Source organism: Mustelus asterias, chromosome 24, assembly GCF_964213995.1.
Source record: "Mustelus asterias chromosome 24, sMusAst1.hap1.1, whole genome shotgun sequence".
In the NCBI taxonomy this organism is placed as follows: domain Eukaryota; kingdom Metazoa; phylum Chordata; class Chondrichthyes; order Carcharhiniformes; family Triakidae; genus Mustelus; species Mustelus asterias.
Window position 1 is genome coordinate 14,584,032 of NC_135824.1, and position 15,329 is coordinate 14,599,360.

The 15,329-nt window shown below is 44.9% G+C and overlaps 1 protein-coding gene across 1 annotated transcript in view; it reads left to right on the plus strand.

Annotated features, from left to right (window-relative positions):
- LOC144511044 (NT-3 growth factor receptor-like) overlaps positions 1-15,329 on the plus strand; it is an 826,965-nt gene that overhangs the window by 455,331 nt on the left and 356,305 nt on the right. The window contains exon 10 of the mRNA XM_078241014.1: positions 14,581-14,683. Within this exon, the coding sequence (XP_078097140.1) occupies positions 14,581-14,683 (103 nt within the window). The remainder of the gene's footprint in view (positions 1-14,580; positions 14,684-15,329) is intronic.

The window sequence follows — 15,329 nt, forward strand, 5'->3', positions numbered from 1 at the left end:
GCATGTGTGGGTTTCCTCCGGATGCTCCGTTTTCTTCCCACAGTCCCAAGATGTGCAGGTTAGGTGGATTGGCCATGCTAACTTGCCCCAAGATGGCTAGATGGGATTAGCCACGGTCAGTGTGTGGGGTTACAGTGATAGCGCGGGGGAGAGGACCTGGGTAAGATGCTCTGTCAAAGAGTCGATGCAGACTCGATGGGCCAAATGGCCTCTTCTGCACTGTAGCGATTCTATGAAATGTACTATTCACTTCAACCACTCCTTGTGGCAGTGAGTTCCACATTTCTGGACAAAGATGTTTCTTCTGAATTCACTGTTAGATTTCTTGGTGACTGTCTTATATTGATGGTCCTTCAGTTACACTCTTCCTCACAAGAGGAAACATTCTCTCTCGATCCATTCTGTTTAGGTCTCTTCAGTCATTCCTCAGCTCTCTTATCTCACGACAAAAAGAGGCCCAGACTGTCAATCCTTTCCCAACACCCACACAGCTCTCTATCGTGCTAGTAAATCTTCTCTACACTCTCTCCTGTGCTTCGATATCTTTTTTATAAACTGGGACTGGAATAGCACGCAGTACTCTAAGTGTGATCTCATAAAACTTCGACACAGGTTTAGCATAACCTCCAACCTTTTCAATTCTAACCTTCTAGAAATAAAGCTATGTGCTTGATTTGCCTTTTTTCCAGGCTTTGCTAACCTGCATCACGATTTAGCGCGGTAACATAGAAACTAGAAGCAGGATTAGGCCATTCAGTCTTCCAAGCCTGTTCTACCATACATTATGATCATGGCTGATCATCGAATTCAATATCCTGATTCCCCTTATCCCTTGGTCCCTTTAACCCCTAGAGCAATATCTAATTTCTTCTTGAGATTGGTGTATTTGTATCAGAATCATAGAATCCCTACAGTGCAGAAGGAGGCCATTCAGCACATAGAGTCTGCACTGACTCTCCGACAGAGCATCGTCTTCCCAGGCCCAGCCCTGCCCCTATCCCTGTAACCCCATGTATTTGCCCCACTAATCCCACTAACCTACACATCTTTAGACACTAAGGGGCAATTTAGCATGTTCAATCCACCTAACCCACACATCTTTGGACTGTAGGAGGAAACCGGAGCACACGGAGGAAATCCACGCAGACACAGGGAGAACATGCAAACTCCGCACAGACAGTGGCCCAAGGCTGGAATCGAACCCGGCTCCCTGGCATTGTGAGGCAGCAGCGCTGACCACTGTGCCACCGTGCTGCCCTGAAATCCATTTGTTCCTTTGCCCCACCTTGACCTTCCAAGTAATAATTGACTTCCCTATTATTCCACCAGAATGTACTCCCTCGCACTCATCTGTGTTTAAGTTCATTTGCCGATTATTTGTCCGTTCTGTAAGTCTATTAATGTTCTCCTGTTATTTTGTGGCAGTCTTCCTCAGTGTTGTCTATCACATCCAATTTAGTGATGTGAGAGAGAGTGAGAGAGATATGCTGGGTCTGGATCCTACAAGCTGAATTATTTCACTAGCCACTGATAATACATAATCTCCTGGAATTTCTAATTGGAAATAATCTGTTTTTGGGGGCACAAAATGCACATTTCCAAGCGGCAATTTGGATGAAGATGCGGGTTATGTCTTTACATTTTGCCTCCGGTAGGTGGGGGCAAAAACACTATCATTATATTGATTCACACTGTTTCACTTTCCCCATTCAGGAAGACCAGCTGATCAGGGATACTGGGTGAATCAGGCATACTAGCTGATCGGGGATGCTGGATGAATCAGGAAGACTAGGCGATCAAGGATAATGGACAAATCAGGTAGACTAGCTGATCAGGGATACTGGGTGAATCAGGAAGACTCCTGATGAATCATGGATGATCAGGGATACTGGACGAATCAGATAGACTAGCTGATCAGGGATACTGGATGAATCAGGTAGACTAGCTGATCAGGGATACTGGATAAATCAGGAAGACTAGCTGATCAGGGATACTGGATGACTCATGGATGATTAGGGACACTGGATGAATCAGGTAGACTAGCTGATCAGGGAAACTGGATAAATCAGGAAGACTAGCTGATCAGGGATACTGGATGACTCATGGATGATCAGGAATACTGGATGAACAGGTAGACTAGCTGATCAGGGTAACTGGATGAATCAGGTAGACGAGCTGATCAGAGATACTGGATGAATAGGTAGACCAGCTGATCAGGGAAACTGGATGAATCAGGAAGACTAGCTGTTCGGGGATACTGGATGAATCAGGTAGACTGATCGGGGAAATCTGGATGAATCAGGAAGATTAGTTGATCAGGGGTACTGGATAAGTCGGGAAGACGAGTTGATCAGGAATACTGGCTGAATCAAGAAGGATGGATGATCAGGGATACTGGGTCTGGTGCCGTTTTGCACTCAGATTGGAATGGAGAAGTACTGTAACATTGGCAGAAGCTTTTTAATCTCTTTCCTTCTCCCCCTGGCCTACCCCTCTCCGGAGATATTGCCAATATCTCTCCCTCGTCACTCAGATTTCCAGTATCTTATCTTTTCTCAGACATCTGTTCCGTCTCCTACTCGCTCCTCATTTCTTGAGTTTTGTTCACCCATCCTATTCCTATCTCCAGTACCTCGTCCCGATATCCAATACCGTTTCCCAGCCCAGACTACCTCTTAATCCTCACGTCTCTTTTGCCTTCATTTGACTAAATTGTCGGGTGATTTTTCTTTCTGTGTTCATGACCATGTCATTCTCTCATCCCTTTTGGTAAATTACATTCAGCAGAGGAGGTATTTACATTGTTGCTTTACTAACGTCACCAAAATAATGACAGAATCTGATGATCAGAGGTGATTTTTTTTTTCCTCTGGTAAATCCAGTTTTAATGAATGCTGAACAGTGAGATCCGTTTGCTGAACAGATTGTCATCCTTTGATATTATCATTCTGTGCCCTGAGGTTCGGCTTGCTATTGAGTTTTCATCTGCTTGCCAGAAGGAGCCAGTGCAGATGGAAAGATTTGCTATTATATTACCAAACTGCTGTAATTTCACAGAAATAACTTGCAGTGAGAAACAGACTCGGAATCTGATGCTCACTCTATCTGTTCCTGGGGATGTCAGTGTCGGTGCAGTTAACCGCCCAATTTCAATATTCGCTGTAAACTTTCCTGCCTCGCCCTCTTGCTCTGCAACTGCTACACACTTGACCAACAGTGGGATATGACAGAACGGTGGCAAGCACTGTGCCTCGCAGCACCAGGGACCTGGGTTCAATTCCAGTCTCTGTGTGGAGTCTGCACCTTCTCCCCGTGTCTGCCTGGATTTCCTCCAGGTGCTCCGGTTTCCTCCCACGGTCCAAAAGTGTGGTTGATTGACCGTGTTAAATTGACCCTAGTGTCAGGGGGATTGGCAGGGTAAATATGTGGGGTTACGGGAATAGGGCTTGGGCGGGATTGTGGTTGGTGTAGACTCGATGGGCCGAATGGCCTCCATCTGCACTGTAGGATTCTATGATTCTGGTTTTCTCCCACACTCCAAAGATGTGCAGTTTAGGTTGATTGGCCATGCTAAATTGACCCCTATTGTCAGGGGGACTAGCAGCGGGGTTACTAGCATAGGGTTACAGGGATAGGGCCTGAGTGGGATTGTGGTTGGTGCAGACTCGATGGGCCGAATGGTCTCCTTTTGCACTGTAGGATTCTATGATTCTATGAGATGTTGGCATAACCTGATGATAGAGTTCCTCTGCGCAACTAGGTTTGTGGTGAGGTCCTTCCTGTTCAATTTAGTCCTTTGCCTTGGACCTTCGGGCTGCCCCTTCTTGTCAATTGACCTTTACGGTTCCTCTGCAATGATCATTTATTTGGTGCGTGCATTATATCTCTGCTTTTCCACATCGCACTGTAGTTGTTCCAACTCCCCGCCCCCTCCACAAGTTCTTTGTTGCTAATCCTCATTTACCATGGCTCCCATCTGCTTGTTATTTGAATCTCTGCACTAAACAGCTGTTACCCTAATACTCGTGTCATTACCTCAAAATTAAAACTGTTCCCTTCACTTGAATGTTGCATATCTTGACAATCTTTGCAAAATGCAGGTGGAAAATCTGGGTTGTGGGGGGGATGTCAAAGCATCCAATATTTCAGCATCTATTCAATCTGTAGGAGTCAGAAAGGGACAGACCATGCTCAGTCATGTAACGTACACCAATGTAGAGGCCACAAGCTCAAATTCTACCTTGTTAACATTGAATTCAGTAATTTGTGGACCAGCACGAGGGCTATGGGGGCTGGTGGGGGTGTTATCTAATCTATGACCTATTAACCTTCACCGCATCAGGCTGATATACAACTCTAATCCCACACTATGGGGCTCAGCTCTCAACTATACTACAGAATCCATACAGTGCAAATGGAGGCCATTCAGCCCATTAAGTCTGCACCAACTCTTCAAAAGACCATCTTACCCAAGTCCATCACCCACTCTTTCCCAGTAACCCCATGCATTTAACACGGGTAAGCCACCTAATCTAAACATATGGGATAACTAAGGGATAATTTAGCATGGTCACTCCCCTTCACCTGCACATTTTTGGACACTGTGGAGCAATTCTTTATGGCCAATCCACCTAACCTGCACATCTTTGGACATGAAAGAGCAATTATCCTGGCCAATTCCCCTAACCTGCACATCTTTGGACACTAAGGAGCAATTATCTTGGCCAATCCCCCTAACCTGCACATAGTTGGACATTAAGGAGCAATTTAGCATAGCCAATCCCCCCTAGTCTGCACATCTTTAAACACTAAGGAGCAATTTAGCATGGCTAATCCACCTAACCTGCACATCTTTAGAGTGTGGGAGGAAACCGGAGCACCCGGAGGAATCCCACACAGACATAGGGCAAACGTGCAAACCTGGGACAGTCACCCAAGGCCAGAATTGAACTCGGGTCCCTGGATAGCCTCGCAACCTTTCAGTTGTAAAATAAATAATTGACATTGGGGTGTGGGTTTATGCAGAAGGCCCATCACCACTTTCAAAAGGCAACTACAGATTGCCTGCACATCCGAGAATTAAAGAATATCGATCCACTCAATCACTAAAAGCCTTGTGAGAGGGTGATTTAAGTAATGCAACCTTCCATAAGCACTGTGTTTCTCAAAGCCTTATTGGTCTATGGTTAACTGTTAGTTATGGTTGCAATGTATTGTATCTGCTGGAATATGATTGGTAGCAATCAGCAACTACTGAGTCGATTCAATGCACAAATTGAGGTCACAATTGCAAGTGTTCCTAATGTCACGGTGCAACTAAAAACATAGGGAAAACAACTCTGGAAAAGATCATTCTGGACAGTCTATGTTTTAAAACAACAGATTATATAGTTCACTAAACATTGAGAAACTGCAGTATTCCACAGGACTCCACAAAAAGCAACAATATGGGGCCAGGGGATGAAAGGTTATGATTTCTCTCCACAGATGCTGCCTGACCTGTTGTGTATATCCAGCATATCCTGTTATTATTTCAGATTTCCAGCATCCACAGTATTTTGCTTTTGTATTAATCGCAAATCCTTCTCCTGTGTTTGCCTTGTAGTCTGACATCCTTACACTATAGCCTCGATGGGTGATAGTTCACAGAATCACAGAATACTACAGTGCAGAAGAGGCCCTTTGGCCCATCGAGTCTGCACCAACGCATGAAATGCCCTGACCTGCCCACCTAATCCCACTTGCCAGCACTTGGCCCATAGCCTTGAATGTTATGGCGTGCCAAATACTCATCCAGGTACTTTTTAAAGGATATGAGGCATCCCGCCTCCACCACCCTCCCAGGCAGCGTATTCCAGACCGTCACCACCCTCTGAATAAAAAGGTTTTTCCTCAACTCCCCCCTAAACCTCCCACCCCTCACTTTTAACTTGTATCCCCTTGTGACTGACCCTTCAACTCAGGGGAACAGCTGCTCTCTATCCACCCAGTCCATACTGCTCATAATCTTGAACACCTCGCTCAGGTCACCCCCTCAGTCTTCTCTGCTCCAACGAAAACAACCCAAGCCTATCCAGCCCCCATTTTAATTGGAGACAAGGGACAGTCTCACCTGTCGGCTAAAGAGCAGCAAGCGCCACCTCTTTTCGCGAAGGTCTGCCAAAACCACGACCAAAGAGGCACTTCACCATGCAGTGGCGGGTCTACCCCAGGATCAGGGACCCCAGTGGTAAAAGTCCTGCCTGCTGAGACCCGGTGGCCAGTCAGCAGGTGGTACGGCAGCACTATGGTTAGCACAGTACCAGGTTCAATTACGGCCTTAGGTCACTGTGTGGAGTTTGCATGTTCTCCTCGTGTCAGCATGGGTTTCCTCCGGGTGCTCCTATTTCCTCCCACGGTCCAAAGATGTGCAGTTTAGATGGATATGCCACGCTAAATTGCCCCATACGATGTGTAGGTGAGGTGGATTAGCCATGGTAGACGTGCGGGGTTACGGGGATTGGGTGAAGCGGAGCACCTGGGTATGATGCTCTTTCAGAGAGCTAGTGCAGACTTGATGGACCAAATGGCCTCTTTCTGCACTGTCGGGATCCTATGATTCGATAAGAGATCAGCAGCTCCTCGCTGCTTTGTAACACCATCGGGAAGGAGGTGGCTGCTTTTTTTAAATTCATTCACGGGATGTGGACGATGGTGGCTGGGCCAGCATTTATTGCCCATCCCTGAGGGCACTTAAGAGCCAACCACATTGCTGTGGGTCTGGAGTCACATGTAGACCAGACCAGGTAAGGATGGCAGATTTCCTTCCCTAAAGGACCTTAGTGAACCAGATGGGTGTTTACGAGAAATGGTTTCATGGTCACTATTAGACTTTTAGTTCCAGATTTTTATTGAAATTAAATTTCACCATCTGCCATGGTGGGGTTCAAACCTGGGTCCCCACGACATTATCCTGGGTTTCTGGATTATTAGTCCAGTGACAAAACCACTATGCTGTTGCTGGTACTACACCCACCCAAGGCGCAGAATTGCCAAGGGACTCAGGCACAGGCTAGTGACGGTGGAAGGTTGGAGTGTGGGATGCATAGTGGGGGTCATGGGGGAGGTGGGGGGGGGGTGGGAGGGTGATTGCCAGCAAGGGAATGGGGTTGGCTGTCAGTGGCCCCCTTCCATTTGCCAGGCCTGTCAATTAGGCATTGAATGTCTTTGACCGCGATTGGAAATCTCTTATCCAGAAGCCCACAAACAACTCTGATAGGGTTTAGTTTTTGGGCTTCCCACCTGGCAAGAGCCCACCCGCTGCCACTGGGGGAATATCAGTGGTGGAGGGATGGGGCCTTGAAGTGGGCAATTATTTGCTCTCTTAATTTGCAGAGGGGACTGGAGGCCACCCGTGAGTCTTCCCGCAGATGTAATCAGGGCAGAGGTAGGAAGGGGGCAAGATTCCTGTCCGCCACCCTCCTGCCCAATTAAATGCCCCACCGCCATCAAACGTACCACAGGGGAGGACAGTAAATTCCTCCCAATGTTTCTTCTTCTTCCCGAACCACATCACCCTATATTTGCCAATATTGAGTTTAATTTCCCATTTTTGAGCCCAACATCTCTAGATCCCTCTTGGCCCTCCTAGCCTGCTTCCAATTTCCAACCTTCGTGTCATTAGAAAATGTTTTCTCCATTGCCACTTCCAAATCATTGATATACAACATGAATAGGAGGCTCCCAGCATTGATCTGCATCTAATTAGTCATGACCACTCTAACACAACTCTGTGTCAACCACCCCCTCTCTTTAATGCAGCTAATTGACAATCCACTTCAATAACTATCTCGACTCGATGGGCCGAATGGCCTCCTTTGCACTCGATGATTCTATGAATTGTCCATCTATCTCACGCTTTGATACAGACTGACCTCCAATGCATCAGGGGCCTCGTTAAATTCATGATTAGCCATCTCAGTGAAGGTTTCTGTAACAGATCGAGGGTAATTCGATGTGGTGTGAATAAAATCTTTATTGCCAACAATAAATAATTATATATACAAAAGGTCAAACTGAATTAACTACACGACTGAACAACTCTCTTCCAACTGCAGGACCTTTCCTCCACCCAGGGTACCTGCTCACCTCGTGATTGGCTCAGCTTTTCGCCTTGACAATCCATAGGGTTCGCCCCGATCACGTGGTCTTCAGGTAACACCCCCCTTAAAGTGCCACGCTACCCCACTTTCTTTGTCTAAAATAACCTGATACCACCTCAAATACTTCTGACAGATTTATTTCCTGCTCCTGTAAAGCCATGTTTACTTGTCCTGTTGATTTTATATTCCTCTGGCTTTTCACAATTGTTTGAGAAACTTATTCTGCCATGGGATCGCTGGCAAGGCCAGAATTTGTTGTCCATCCTTGAGTGCCCTTGTTCTGCCATGCCATTTCGGAGAGCAGTTCGGAGTCAACCATATTTTTGTGTGTCTGGAGTTATGTGTAGACTAGACTAGGCCAGAGCAGCAGATTTCCTTCTCTAGTCAACCAAATGGGTTTTTACGACAATCGATGATAGTTTCATGGTCACCATTACTAGGACTAGCTTTCAATTCCTTATTTTGTGAATTGAATGTAAATTCCACCAGCTGCCATGATGGGATTTGGACCCATGACCCCAGGACGTTAGCCTGGGCTGCTGGATTACTAGTGCAGTGACATTACCACTCCACCACCATTCCCCTCCTGGCTTTCTTTCACCCATGGTAGGGCGTTGGGGAGAGTTACAGAACAAAGAGATCGAAGGGTACATGTTCATAGCTCCTTGAAAGTGGAGTCACAGGTGGACAGAGTGGTGAAGAAGACATTCAGCATGCTTGGTTTCATTGGTCAGAACATTGAATACAGGAGTTGGGACGTCTTGTTGAAGTTGTACAAGACATTGGTAAGGCCACATTTGGAATACTGTGTACGGTTCTGGTCACCCTATTATAGAAAGGATATTATTAAACTAGAAACAGTGCAGAAAAGATTTACTAGGATACTACCAGGACTTGATGGTTTGAGTTATAAGTAGAGGCTGAATAGACTGGGACTTTTTTCTTTGGAGCGTAGAAGGCTAAGGGTGATCTTATAGAAGTCTATAAAATAATGAGGGGCATAGATCAGCTAGATAGTCAATATCTTTTCCCAAAGGTAGGGGAGTCTAAAACTAGAGCACATAGGTTTAAGGTGAGAGGGGAGAGATACAAAAGTGTCCAGAGGGGCAATTTTTTTCACACAGAGGGTGGTGAGTGTCTGGAACAAGCTGCCAGAGGTAGCAGTGGAGGCGGGTACAATTTTGTCTTTTAAAAAGCATTTAGGCAGCTACATGGGTAAGATGGGTATAGAGGGATATGGGCCAAATGCGGGCAATTGGGATTAGTTTAGGGGTTTTAAAAAAAGGGCGGCATGGACAAGTTGGGCCGAAGGGCCTGTTTCCAAGCTGTAAACCTCAATGACTATGACTCTATCACAGAAGTAAAGTTCACTAACAGTTCTTTGGCTTTTTTATTGAAGAGATGGATGTTAAATTTCCTCTCTCCAGTCTTTTGAAACAACTCCCAATTCTATTAAATCCCCAATGATATTTATTGGCCTACCTCAATGAACACATTCCAAACTGCCATTCGGTCCCTGAACCTTACTCGTTTTCAATGCTTTCAACATTTTTCTTGTCATCTTATAATAATTACTTTGCTTTCAAAATTTCCTCCTCATCTCTCAGAAAATCAACGCTAACTTTTGGCAGAGCCTAACTTTCTCCAGTGAATAGAGACTGATATTAAGGGAATTGTTAATGCCATTCCTCAGTTGCCCAGTATGACCCCCATGCCCGCCTTTTCAAAATACTAGTTTAGGGGAGGCAATGGCCTAGTGGTATTATCGCTAGATTATTAATCCAGAAATTCAACGTTCTGGGGACTAATGTTCTGGGGACCTGGGTTCGAATCCTGTCACGGCAGCTGGTAGAATTTGAATTCAATAAAAAAAATTTGGAATTAAGAATCTACTGATGACCATGGAAGCATTGTCAATTATTGGAAAAATCCATCTGGTTCACTAATGTCCTTTAGGGAAGGAAATCTGCCGTCCTTATCTGGTCTGGCCTACATGTGACTCCAGAGCTGCAGCAATGTGGTTGACTCTCAACTGCCCTCTGAAATGGCCTCACAAGCTACTCAGTTCGAGGACAACTAGGGAAGGGCAATAAATGCTGGCCAGCCAGCGATGCCAATGTCCCGCAAGCAAATAAAAGAAAGAACTGAGAGCACAAACTTTGTCAGACAGTGATTAATATCTGCAGTAGAACTGCAGACAAAAGCCAGAGCCATAGCAATGTGGTTGATTCTCAACTGCCCTCCAAGGGCAACTGGGGATGGACAATAAATGCTGCCAGCCAACGATGCCCATGTCCAGTGAATGAATAATAAAAAGCTGCACTCATTGGCAAAATTAAAATCACTCTGTGTCCTTTCCAATGTGTTCTGTTTGGTTTACTCTCTCACCTTGGCAGTTTGAGGTTTCAGGTTTGGTACCTGACTGGAATTAGATTTGATTTTAAAGGAACAAAATTCTGATTCTGAAAACAGAAAATGCTGGGGATACTCAATGGGTCACGCAGCATCTGTAGAGAGAGAGAGACAAAGCAAGTAAATGGTTTAGGTCCATAACCCAAATTCACATTGTTATTCGCGAGGATGAATGGTAATTACATCAAGGATCCCCAGTGATTCCAAGAATATTCCTGTCTTCACTTTTGTGTCAAAAATCTTTATGATACACAGAAGAAATTAACGCCGGTTGGGGTGGGGGGTTGGGGGTGGGGGGAACTTTGTTGGTGCATTCATTGCTTAATTGCATTTTAACTGTGAGATTAACACCTCCACCTGCCAAAGCAAAGTATTTATTCGCTCCTTACAGCAGGAGTACCATCACACAATGGGAAACCTGCGCAGCACTGTGCTCCAACTGGCATGCATTTTTGGCTGAGATAATGGTCCAGAACATTCTGAGGTAATCATACTTGACAGTGTTGACAACAAGGGAAGCTCTTGGCTTGCTAGGATTTTTATCACAGCTTCACTTGCAGATAGGGGAACATTTTAATTATCATAAAACTGCTGCTGGCTGGCGGAGAGAAATGCTAAAGTACCAAGACCAACAAGTTGGCTTAAACTGTTCATTATGCTGCCTTTGTGTGCATGATTGAACGTGTGCACTGTTGAATATGTACATGTATACTATTAAGTATGTGTGTGTACTAGTGAATAGATCTGTGTGTATGATTGAATATATTCCTGAATGCGCTGTTGGATTTATACTTGTTAGAGGCAGTGGCGTAGTGGTATTGTCACTCGACTAGTAATCCAGAGACCCAGTGCAATGCTCTGGGGACCCCAGTTCGACTCCCACCATGGCAGATGATGAAATTTGAATTCAATAACAATCTGGAATTAAAAGTCTAATGATGACCATGAAACCATTGTCAGTTGTCGTAAAAACCCATCTGGTTCACAAATGTCCATCAGGGAAGGAAATCTGCCGTCCTTACCTGGTCTGGCCTACATGGGGCTCCAGATCCACAGCAATGTGGCTGACCCTTAATTGCCCTCAAGGATGGGCAATAAATACTGACCATGCCAGCAATGCCTACATTCCATGAACAAATAAAAAAAGCACTCGTGAATGTGTACTCTAATCAGCATGTAGCTGTGTACATTAATAGAATCATAGAATCCCTACTGTGCAGAAGGAGGCTATTTGGTCCATCAAGTCTGCACTGACAACAATCCCACCCAGGCCTTATCCCTGGAACCCCACATATTTACCCAGCTAATCCCACTGATACTGAGGGACAATGTACTTAGCATGGCTAATCCACCTAACCGCACATCTTTGGACTGCGGGAGGAAACCCACGCAGACATGGGGAGAACGTGCAAACTCCACCCAGACAATCACCCAAATCCGGAATTGAACCTGGGTCCCTGGCACTGTGAGGCAACAGTGCTAACCACTGTGCCACCATGTCACCCATCATGAGCAATATACATAATGAATATGTGCCTGTGTTTTCTGTGTACACATAGACATCACAGTTGGCATGCTAGCAGCATGTAGTTGCCTTATTTAATGCGTGCCTGTCAGTCAGCTGTGGAATTTGGTTTTTATACTTTGCTTAATATATACCAATAAAATAGGAGGAAAGGCACAGATCATTGAGACGAAGAAATGAGAGAGAAAAAAAAACACTTTAAGAATTTATTTCCTTCATAATCCATAGCTGTTGCCAATGATTTATATCACAGAGGTTGTACTCGGAGGTTTTGTGGAGCTGTACAGTTCAAAGTGTTTTTCAGTAATATTCTAGCTGTAATATTGTTCAGCATTATGTGGTTGAGTGGAAATCCTTCACAGAGCTGGCTGACGCAGAGGACACAAAGATTCCTCAGAGCTGCCGGCAGTTTAAGGATCAACATTTTCCTGGGCATAAGCTCAGTGTTAGAACGGAAATGTACCCAATCAGTGTGACAAAGTGTCACTGGAGACTGTCTTCAGAACATTTATTGAAGCAGTGATGGCACTGAGTGGAGAAGGAAATTGTTATGTCTCCTGTACTTTGACTGTTCCTGCTTCTTACACATTACGAACAAAATAGACTCAACAATCTGCACCCCCTCCCCACACAGCTTGCAGACTCCATGGGGAATCATAGGATCTTTGCAGAGCAGAAGGAGGCCATTCAGCCCATTCAGTCTGCACTAACTGTCTGATAGAATATCTTACCCAGGCCCTCTCCCCTGTCCGATCCCCATAGCCCCACACACTTACCATGGCTAATTCATCTGACCTACACATCTTTGGACTGTGGGAGGAAACTGGAGCACCCAGAGGAAACCCACACAGACACGGGGAGAACGTGCAAGCTCCACAAGGCCAGAATTGAACCCGGGTCCCTGGCACTGTGAGACAGCAGTGCTAACCACTGTGCCACAGTACTGCCCGTTGCTAACCACCATGCCGCTCATTGCTAATCACTGTGCCACCATGCCATTCATAAGTATACCTGGTATATACATGAAATATACATGGAATATATATTGTCTTTACTGGTATGTGTGATATATGCAAAGTAACCCCATTTGGAGAATAAATATACAAGGTCTATGCCCACAGGGAAGTGTGTGTTCTGTGCACATCCATGTCGGGGACATAAACAGTCTGTATACTCACACAACAGGTGTATATGTAGATTCTTGTGAGGTCTGTATATGGCCTATGTTACGGACAGGAGGGGGATGAATTTAAACAGCCCTGATTTCTCCTCTCACTGCTGTAAAGAGAAAGGTACTTTTCATTTTTGATTCCCTCCTTTGTAAATGGTGGCATGCTTTCCCCAACACTTAAATTTGGAGTGTTCTGATCCTCTATGAATAACCTGCACAGCAAACTTACAGTAGCTATCCTTCCACCTAAGTGCTCTGATCAACAAAATAATAAAGATTGTAACAAACAGAAAAAAACCTTTTCAGTATTTTTAAAATGATGTACCTGTCGATCTTCCAGTTGAATGCAAGTTGCATGATGCGCAGTGAAACTGACCTTTCCTACGCTTGACCTGTCTTCCCCCAGGCAAGAACCCCCTCTGAGAATGGACACAAATCTTGGGCAAAAAAACAACTGTGTATATTTCCCGTGTTAGGGTCCAGATCATGGACATTCTCCATATTGGGGTCCAGATCATGTATATTCCTCATGCTGGAGTCCAGATCATGTATATGTCCCATGTTAGGGTCCAGATCATGTATATGTCCCATGTTAGGGTTCAGATTATGTATACGTCCCATTTTAGGGTCCAGATTATGCATATTCCCCATATTAGGGTCTAGGTCATGTATATTCCCTGTGTTAGGGTCCAGATCACGAATATGTCACATGTTAGGGTCCAGATCATGTATATGTCCTGTGTCAGGGCCCAGATCACGTATATGTGCCACGTTAGGGTCGAGAGGATGTATATTCCCCATGTTGGAGTCAGATCATGTATATTCCCCATACATATGGAACATGTGAATTTATCATTTTAGGGTACATGGTACAGGATCCAGGCCATGTGCATTCTCCATATTGGGGTACAGAACATGTATCTTCACCATGCAAGGGATACAGAGCACGTATATTTGCTATGCTGGGGTTACAGGTTATTCCTTTTGTTGGGGTACGGAGTGTGTACAGTCTCCATTTTTTGGGTACAGGTCATATATATTCTCCATGTTGGGGAACAGGCCATGCACATTCACCATGTGGAGGAGGATTCAATGTGAATCTCAATGTACACATGTGATGTGAGTGAGGGCATTTGTCACTTAATTAAAAATGTCCCTTTAATTGGACTTTGTTCCATGAATATTTGATGCATTGATACTTCAAAGAAAAAGGAGAGGAGCCAGACTGCTGCTCATTAAAGACACATTAAAGAGTGCCCGGTGATGAATGAGGCCTGAATACTTTAAATTCCAGAGACACCAAATCTGATGCTCTGTTTTGCCACCCACAGGTCTCCATTGCTGTTGGACTTGCTGCGTTTGCCTGTGTCCTCCTGCTCGTCCTGTTCATAATGATCAACAAATATGGACGACGTTCGAAATTTGGAATGAAGGGTGAGTAAAGAAAACTGAAGTGCCTGCCCTGCGCACTTTGCTAACTTTGCAATGTTGCTACGCTGGTTTCTTTTGTTGGGGCATTGGGGATGATGAGCGAGATGCAAGGGGAGTATGGTGAAGTTGTCATTGCCCGCCAGCAGATGAATGAACTGTTGGGATTTAATGGTCAATTTCTTCGAATGGAAACAACAATCCTTTGGCTATATGTTTATCAACAGAGCAAGTTCGGATCAATGAACAGTTAGAATTAGAAGCAATGGAGACTTTTATTCAGGTTTTGCTTAGATCAGGATTTCTGATAAAGACCAAAGTTTTCACTCTGGAGATTGCCAGCTCCTAGCACGTAATCTCTAATGACCGGTGGTCATGAAGAATGGGTCCATTAGCATGCTTTGTTTGGATCAGACAGTCATGTATCTGGAATTGATTGGTTTTGTCTTTCTGGTGCAGTTATGGTGCATCCATTTTATCCTTAAGGTGGGGAAGAAATAGGAGCAATCGAGAAATGGTCACTGTTGTCACAGTGCACTGAACATTGTGAGCCTGCCAATGGCAATTGTTTCCACATTGTAGAGTTTGTTCAGTAGCTTCACTGAACCTCATGATGGAAGAATACAATTTATGAGCTCTATCACAGGTTAGG